The 9,258-nt window shown below is 36.0% G+C and overlaps 1 protein-coding gene across 2 annotated transcripts; it reads left to right on the top strand.

Moving 5' to 3' along the window:
* The first annotated feature begins 3,799 nt into the window (after positions 1-3,799).
* On the top strand, positions 3,800-9,258 carry LOC149842835 (putative polygalacturonase). Of its 2 annotated transcripts, none has more exons than XM_090001604.1 (6): positions 3,800-3,950; positions 4,856-5,206; positions 5,804-5,924; positions 6,211-6,385; positions 6,564-6,634; positions 8,117-9,258. In XM_090001604.1, exons 1-6 carry the CDS (start codon positions 3,939-3,941, stop codon positions 8,788-8,790), a joined length of 1,404 nt encoding a protein of 467 aa, XP_089857730.1. In that variant the 5' UTR covers positions 3,800-3,938; the 3' UTR covers positions 8,791-9,258. The 2 variants fall into 2 exon arrangements, with proteins under 2 accessions (XP_089857730.1, XP_089857731.1); XM_090001605.1 differs by having other exon boundaries at positions 3,800-3,954.

Genomic DNA, 9,258 nt, shown 5'->3' with positions numbered 1-9,258 from the left:
TTTTCGGTATCATCCCAATGACGAAAATGGCCTTAGTTGGTGGCTTCTGCCAATGGGTCGGATTTGACTCAGATCCCACCCATATCAAACCCTATGACAAGGTTTGCTGAGAAACATGAAGGTCCGGTTAAAATCTGGGTTAGACTCAAAGGGTCCGATTAATATATGGATCCAGGTATAGTTTGTGAAATTTCATAACGGATCTGAGCCCGACTCAAGTTCCAACAAAGATTGGTAATTTTTAATGTAAAATAAATAAAAACTATTATTTTACATAGCATGATCCAGGTCTGGTTCATGTAATTTTATAGGATCTGGGTATGATTTCTCTTATAATAGGTCTGATTGGATCTGGAATCAGACCCGGTTTGACGAGTGAGAATATTCCAAGAAAATAGAGAAATTTACCACGGGCCCTTACGTACAGGAAGGCAGAAGTTGAAGAGCTCTAGGTCATTCTTTTCTATCACGAGGGTATAACAGTCTTTTAGTTGATGACAAGACGGTGTGTATCCGGTGAACGAGTCCAGGCTAGCATTTGTGGAATGATTGAATGTGGGTCCCACGTCGACCTGGCACCCACATGCAGGAGGAGGATGATGAATAGGAGAACTATTCAATTCCTAAAACCCCCCTGGATATTGTTAAACTGACGAAAAAACCTATGCATTTCTTTGATTCCTTTCCCTCGGTATTCATAAATACTTTCGGAATTTTTATGTCATTTTATAAAATGCCGGCTATCCGGCTTATTCAGCCCCCCAGAATAACGCACCAAAGTCGGGCTTGCCACCAAAAAGCACGAAATTTCAAAAACAGGCCTTACATTTATTTTAATGACTAAATTGTCCTTTAAAAAACTATGTCTCATGATTTATTTAAGGCCCTGTTTGGAATCTGAGAACTGGGATAGGAGTTATTGCATTTGGCAAAAAGTTTGTCAAACTACCAGCTGTTTGGAAACTGGTAGCTGGGATGAGAGTTAATGCATTTGGGATGGGAAGTGGCATTGTATTCACACTAAAGCATGAAATTGGCAGCTACCTCCTCTAGGAGGTGGTAGCTGCCAAATCCAATTTTTTTAGAAGTCGATACCACAATCATAGGTACGACAGGCTGAGTCAGCAGAACCAAGTCTTTACGCCGAACGTAGTTTCTTCAGGTTATAAATAAAAAAAGAAAATAAAATAATTTATAAAAATTATATAACTAAAACACTATTTAAGGTGTGATTGCTTAAATTATGTTTTTTTTTAAGAAAAAAGAGATATCAAGCAAATGGATTGTTGAATATGCCTATGGCTATGGGTCAGGTTGAGAAAATCATGTGCATATGCATTAATCTCTTTTTTCTTAAAAAAAAAACATAATCTAAGCAATCACACCTTAAATAGTGCTTTAGTATATATAATTTTTATAAATTATTTTATTTTCTTAAAAAAAAAACATAATCTAAGCAAATGGATTGTTGAATATGCCTATGGCTATGGGTCAGGTTGAGAAAATGTAGCATATGCACATGATTTACAGTTAGAAAAGAGCAGGTATACTTGGTGCATTTTAATGTTCTTCATTTTTTATTCTAACTCTTGAATAATGTAATTAGCTGCTAGACTGATTTAAAGCTACATTTTTTTTTATTGTTTTATAATAGAAACCATTACTCGATGGTAGAATTGCAATTTTACCCAAAAATCGTTATGTGTAATTCCTTAAAAATCTTTCTGTTTCAAATTTTGGGACAAGGTAAGGAAGAGATGTAAAGAAGAAAGAGGAGTTCAACATGGTTTGATGATCTTTTCTGTTGAGTGCTCAAGGGTTTGAAGAGAAAAAATATATAAAATTTTTATTTGTACTCAAGTAATTAAAATTTTAAAAGTGGTTAATGTAGATAAAAATTAATTGATAAACCTCTTTGAAGTATTTTATGAAATGTCGGGTGCCTGTTTCAAAATTCAAAAACATCAAGTAGTTTTAAAACAAAAATTAAACATGATATTAGCATTTGATTTTTTTTAATAAAGCCATAAATCTTAATCAAATGCACCCCGAAAGTTTCAATACTGTCTCCAATTATTTTACGGTTATCAACTATGACAAGATGTATAACCCTATACCGCTATCCACCTACATCATGGTTAACCATAGTCACCTAAATCATGAGTCATGTTTCTCACTTAACCATGCGGTGTATTGTCAGACATCACATTTTTAAAATAACATGATTTAATCGTGGTAGTTTAAGGGGCTGCTATAATATTAAAGACATAATGTTTCAAAATATTACCTATTTGAATAGTATCATAATTTTATCATATTATAAGATAGTAAAAACATTTTTATAATGTATTTTATATTGTTGGCCTATTATTGTAGTTATACATAGTTGGTAATGATATGCTCCCGGTGTACATACTCTCACCTAACAAAAGCTTTAGATTTTCAATTTTTTTCAAACTTTTTTTCGTTGATCAGACCCTATAAATATGATTATAAGCATTATTTAGTAGAAAATAAGTTTTGAATAATGTGATTATATCATAGATGTATGTTTTTTAAAAACTTTAAAAATCAACAACTGGTAGTGTATCAAAATTTCATGTCTTAAAAAATCCTATATTTATGTTAAAAAAACATGATCGAAAGCTTGATTCCTATCAAATAAACTATGTTGAGCACATCCATAAGGTTTAATTGAGAAAATACATGTATGTGGGAGTAGGTACTCCCAGAGCACCCTATTATTACCCATACATAATTTTTGTATTTTTTTATTTATAAAACGGCCCTCGGTATTAGAGACCTAGTCACGCTAGCGCTGCCCACCATACTTATGGTCACTATCGATGCTAGCATAAAACTCTACGAGCTTACTCCTTGCGAGAAATTTGCTTAGGATCATAGTGACAAACATTTTTTTCGGCAAAATCCCATTTTTCAAAAACTTGTGAGAAATTGAAGTTTTTTCATATATCTCGCATTTTTTGGCAAATTCTCGGCAATAAAAAATAAATAAACAAATACTTTTTTATAAGAAAATATTAATAAAAATACATGGTTTTTTCATGATAAATATCCGTTTAAAACATAAATATCACATTTAAATCGTGGTATCTATGTTTTTTTATAAATCTCACAATATTTTGAAAATCTCGTGAGAAATTGATGTTTTAGACTTTCAGGCAATTTCTCATAATATTATCACGAGATTTTCATAAATCTCGCGGTATTTGTCACTATGCTTAGGATTTCTCAGGAAGTTGAAGCCCATGGAGCCTAGGCTGCTAGACGGGTGGTCCAGGTTCAAACCCCATCCCCGTAATTTATGTATTTTTGCAAAAGCTGACATTCTTTCAAGATTTTTCATTAAAAAGATAGTGTTTTCAAAATGTCGAGAGATTTTTCCTTCTAAAATTGACCATGAGAAATATTTTTTTTTTTTAGTAATAATAACATTTTCAACCAAATTCACACGTAGAAATCTACTAATTTCGACAAAACAGAAACCAAAACAGTTAAATATTTCATCGAGATGGAAAGGTCTGAAGTCTCCATGGGGGGAACTGGTAAGGGCTAATTTGGTACTCAAATGATTGATTGGAGGGTATGATTGCAACTTCAGGCACACAGGATGGATAAAAAAAAAAGAAACAAGGGGATGATGGAGCCGTTTTCGGCGCCGAGCGTGGTGGTCATTAATGTCGGCGCGCGAGCCATAAATGCAAAAGGCCAAAAACGAAGAAGTAGAAAGTGGGGAAGGCATTTGTTTACTTAAGTGGCTGCAAAACTTTCTAATGCTGACCGGCTCCATTTTTGCGCATGGAGCCGAGCCTGTCTCACTGCCTTCCTCCTCCTCTTCCTCCTTCTCTCACACTTATTAGTCATCCTCCCCTCTCATTTCCTGCTGGTTCGTTGAGTTTCCATTGGTGGTATTGCTCATGAAGAGGCTAGTAAGTACGTTGCTTCTTGGTTTGATTGGTGTTTCTTGATGCGTTGAGTCTGATCTCTCTCTCTCTCTCTCTCTCGGTTTGATTTATACTGGTTTATGATGAGTGGTAGTATCAAAATTTGATCTTCTTTTAGTGGTTGGTTATTCGTTTCATGCATCATTTGATTGAGTTTTTTGAGTGGTTCTGTTTGTTTCCTTAAAACAAGTGGTTCTGTTTACTTTCTTAAAAAAAAAAAGTGGTTCTGTTTATTTTCTTTAAAAAAAAGTGGTTCTGTTCGTTGGGCAGTCCGGATTTTGTTGCTTATATAATTTTTTTTAACTATTTTGGTCGTTAGGATTTGCATTATCTTCTCCTTGTAACTAAATCTGATTCTCTTTGGTTGGTTCAGTTCGTCAAAACATGCAACGTGTAGGCCTTTTTTAGTTTTTTTTAGTGGTTTAGAATTTAAAGTTTACTTTCCTGTTTATATTCTAAGTGGTCATAGATTTTTCCTTTTTTTCCCCTTTTTTTGGTCTCAAATCGATTTTTTCTTCCTCGCCATGAAATTTATCATCTTTGTCTTTCATATATAATATTGATTGGTTTATTCGCAATTTGCTTAACTTATTTGTGGTCGAGATTTTGCTTTTTCTCGTGTATTTTGATGCAGCCTTGATTATTGGTGAACTTTTCAATTGGTCTCATGTTTATTCAGAATTGTGGACGATGTTCCGTGTCAATTCGATCTTTTTAATTTGATGGGCACAGTGTTTATTAGAAAAAGTGACCCCTTCACTATTTATGGATTCTAGCGGCCGAGATTGATACTAGACTATGCCCTTTCATGCTCACAAATTGGTTGAAGAATGGCATGTAGTTCATAAACTTCATTAGGTTTGATTCAAATTCCTTTCCCTCTTGTGCAGGTTCTATTGATGCTTTTGGTTCTAAGCCGTGGTGTTAATGGCAGTGAAGAAAGGAGCAAGAGTGCTCACTCTGCTCTGTTTCAGAAATCTGACAACTGGCAGTGTGAAGACAATATGATATTGAGGCCAAGGCCTCACAGTGTGTCAATAACCGAGTTTGGGGCAGTTGGCGATGGGATCACATTGAACACATTGGCATTCCAAAATGCCATCTTCTACCTCAAGTCATTTGCTGATAAGGGTGGTGCTAAGCTTTATGTGCCTGCAGGAAAATGGTTGACAGGGAGCTTCAATCTCACCAGCCACCTCACGCTATTCTTGCACAGAAGCGCTGTCATCCTCGGATCACAGGTTTGTGTAATGTATTTCTCTCTGCCAACTGTGGTTGTTTTGGTTTGTGACTTTTTATCACAGGTTTTGTATTTTTCAATTGTTTGTAATTCTAATGCACTGTTACGTGTCAGCTAATGTTTCCCTAAAGATGTTAGTTTGATTGGTTTTGGAGTCTCTATCTCGATGTGACAACAACTAAGGATTTTGTTCTTTATCAAGTTCTGTTCGTTTGTGTGGCTTTTGTATTACGCAAGTTATTTTAAAAGCAGCAAGTTCAGCTTCAGAGTGCCCAATCATGTTTTCATCCTCCTAGAGAGTTATTCTTCATTGAGTATTCATTGATATGGCAAGGTCTCGCATTTATCTCATTATATATCAACATATTGGGGTGTGGTTGGTGGCGGGGCTTTATTGTGTTTTTTCCTGTTTGTAGTACTGGATCAATTTGGAGGTAGGTACTATGATTATGCAAATACTTGGAAATCAACAGCTAATTGGTTGCTGCCCTTTTAAAATTTGGGTATCTGATTCACATGCATTTCATGCTGATATTTTGATGCACAACCTTACTGTAAATTATCTCCACAATTAACATTTCGTTGTTTACACATGAAGGAAGCATCTCACTGGCCTGTCCTTGACCCCTTGCCTTCATATGGTCGAGGGTTGGATGTCGCTGGTGGAAGGCGTAGCAGCTTGATTAATGGAGACAAATTGACAGATGTGGTGATTACAGGCATGTATATCTCCCTCCCTTCAATCAACCTTTAGGACATACTCTTTGGCTTTAAAATCAGGAATTATAGGTAGTTGGATCTTAAGTCTAGACCATGCATGTCATGGAGCTAGCACACAACAGTTTAATTCACTAATATACTTCAGCATTGAACAAATTTCACTCTTGCAGTGCACAGAATGACATCTCTCTCTCTCTCTCTCTCTCTCTCTCTCTCTCTCTCAGTTGTCTGGTTGTTCTTGTATGAGTGATTTTTCACATGGATTTCATATATTAATTGTAACAGGTGATAATGGCACTATTGATGGCCAAGGTGCCGTATGGTGGGAGTCATTTCGTTCACATTCCTTAAACTATAGCCGCCCTCATCTTGTGGAAGTTACAAACTCCGATGACATTGTTATTTCAAAGCTCACATTCATAAACTCTCCGGCTTGGAGCATCCATCCAGTCTACTGCAGGTAGGGAAGCCAACATCATGTTGTGATCAAAATTGTCATTCCATTTTGTCAGGCAATTTGGATGTCCAGAACCAAGTTTTTGAAAAACATAAAAGAGTAAGGAAATTACTGATAAATTTTGTGTGACGAAATTGCTGATAAGTCCTTTAGATCTTCTTGACCTTTTTATCATATACAGAAATGTGCAGGTTCAGAATGTGACAATACATGCTCCTCGAGATTCACCTTACACAGATGGCATAGTTCCAGGTCAGAAATTGTTGGCAGCATTCCATCTTTTCATTTTTGTTTTGTTTTTGTTCTATTTGTTATCTTTTCTTTCTGCATGAGGAGTTGAGTTTAGGATTATTGTCTAGGATCGGTATTAGATTTGCTACTATCCTTGGATAAATAGTCCTTATCATCCTTTCTTTTTTGCAAATGTAGCAAATATTGCTATCTTTTTACCAAATTGTTTCCTTTTATAGTTGAGCAGATCTTTTTATTTGTCAATATAGAATTCCATGTGTCAAGAAGAATGCTGTAACATTTCAGGATCTATTTGTGATTAGAGTTCTATAAATTTTAGTTAGTGCAATAATCAATTCTACAATCACTTTTATTGAAATAATTTATGCTCCTGCATGAGGTTGGGGCTCTCCATACATTGCTAAGTATCATTCCCCAAGCATTTTTGGGATCAACACCTTAATCATTCTTGTTGTGGACTTCTACTCTTAGAAGATGTTCGGTATAATTATCTTGCATTCGATATAGAGTAAAAGAGAGATGTATAATTGTTTATTTTGTTTACTGTGTTAAAAATCTCTGTTGGAGAAAAAAGGCAGAAGGCAATATCTAATGTAAAAAGTGTAGTATCATTATGGCTTGAAGGCTTGTGATGCTCCCTGATGATGGTGTTATTGATAAGAAGGTATTCAAGCATTTAAGATGAACATTCAACATAAGATACTGAGAATTCAGTGTTTGAGTCTTCGAACTAGGGAATGTGGTAATATTACAGCAAACAGGAACTTCAGACTGGTTATACATAAGTAAAATTTTAATAACAATGCACAAACAATGATGCGGAAATGAAAGTTCCAGGGAATTAGCACTTCTTTGAAGATGCATATTGTGTAATGCAAGAGGCTTTTCAAGTGTCATACCACAATTTGCTATGCACTTGGGTTCACTTTCCGCATTTCCATCTTGGGTTTTAACTTTTAACATTCTATGCCCAGGTATGAAGAAATCAAATTAGGGGCAAATATACAGCAGTTATACATTAGTCTTGCCTTAAGTAAACTTGTTGACATTCAGATCTAAGACCATTGATTTTTATTCTTCTTCCTTTTTGTTGCAAATCAGATGAGGAAAAATGATAATCATGATCATGCGTTCTAGGGGTAAATCTTTGCCTGAAATTTACCTGAACTGGTGTCCTTCATTGTAGTTGCAAATTTGGCAGCTCTATTCTATTGTTAAAAGCTTAAGAAACCTATCAACAATGCTATGCTGATTATTGGTAATATGCATCCAGTGAGGGGTCCATCCTAAATAAATAAGACATAATTTTGCTGTGTGATTAGTCCATAAGGATGATTATCATGTTGTCCTTGCAGTAAAAATAGCCTTCTTTCAGTACTATCCCAATGCTTCACAAGTTCACTAGAAGTATTATTCATGCTCAACTTTGTTTTTGTCAAATGCTGATGCAGTCAATAAAAAATGTGTTTTCTCTCTTTCCAGATTCTTGTGTGAATATGTGCATTGAGGACAGCTTTATTAGTGTCGGCCATGATGCGATTGCAGTCAAGAGTGGATGGGATGAGTATGGAATTTCTTATGGAAAGCCCACTTCAGAAATACACATTCGACGTGTTTTCCTGCAAGCTCCTTTTGCTTCTGCCTTTGCACTAGGCAGTGAGATGTCAGGTGGCATCAACCACATACATCTGGAAAACGCTCAAATTCATAATTCTCATACCGGCATTAAGATCAAAACAACTGAAGGCAGAGGTGGTCGTATCAAGGATATATTCATCTCCGGCATTGAAATGGACAGCGTGAAAGTCGCATTCGAATTTACCGGCCATTGCGGCAGCCATCCAGATGATCGGTACAATCATTCAGCATTTCCAATAGTAGATGAGATTACTGTGACCGACGTGGTTGGGACTAACATCAGCTTGGCTGGTGATCTTGATGGAATTCAGCAAGCACCATTTACAGCAATCTGTCTTTCAAATGTTGTCCTGGACATCATCCCCAGAACTTCAGTCCCATGGGTATGTTCCAATGTGATTGGCTTCTCAGAGTTTGTTTTCCCTGAACCATGTCCAGACCTCCGAAACCTGTTCTCCAACTTAACATCAATATGCTATTCTTTGCTAGGGGTTGATGGGTACCCACAATCTTCATGACCCCTTTTTCTTTTCCCTTATGTACATAATGCTTGGTCCCCCTGTACCATGAGTCCATTAAATCTCATTTTTTACCTTTGTCACACGGATACGGTTGTGCATATGAGAATGTGGTCATTTTTCATGGAGTTTTCAATATGACTGGAGACGCGATTCGAGAGGCAAAATGGAGTATCCTATGTGACAGATTTTTACATTCTCTTCTCTGTGCATGTAATTTTTTTTCCCATTTTTGACAATAAGGTCTCTCATCCTGCCTCTTTTGTCTTCTATCACTGCTCGTGTCTCTGTGATATGTCATAATGCCATGTCGGCATGGCCATTGTGTTACATTGTCGATGATGACAGTGATGAGTGGAAAGGATTTACTAGTGGTTTGTGCGAGGGTTTGCCAGCTTGCTATATTTATGTCTCTTGTACAGCCACATTTTTTTATTCATCTGTATGAAAAAATTGTTATTGTTTGGA

This window comes from Nuphar pumila, chromosome 3, assembly GCF_984573655.1.
Source record: "Nuphar pumila chromosome 3, dmNupPumi1.hap1.1, whole genome shotgun sequence".
NCBI classification, from domain to species: Eukaryota; Viridiplantae; Streptophyta; class Magnoliopsida; order Nymphaeales; family Nymphaeaceae; genus Nuphar; species Nuphar pumila.
This window is presented reverse-complemented; position numbering and strand designations above follow the sequence as displayed.

Bases quoted from the DNA above. Each gene is read 5' to 3' on its own strand.
- LOC149842835 (XM_090001604.1), top strand. The intron at 5,925-6,210 runs GCATGTATATCT...TAATTGTAACAG, and splicing joins GACAGATGTGGTGATTACAG to GTGATAATGGCACTATTGAT. The intron at 6,635-8,116 runs GTCAGAAATTGT...CTCTCTTTCCAG, and splicing joins CACAGATGGCATAGTTCCAG to ATTCTTGTGTGAATATGTGC.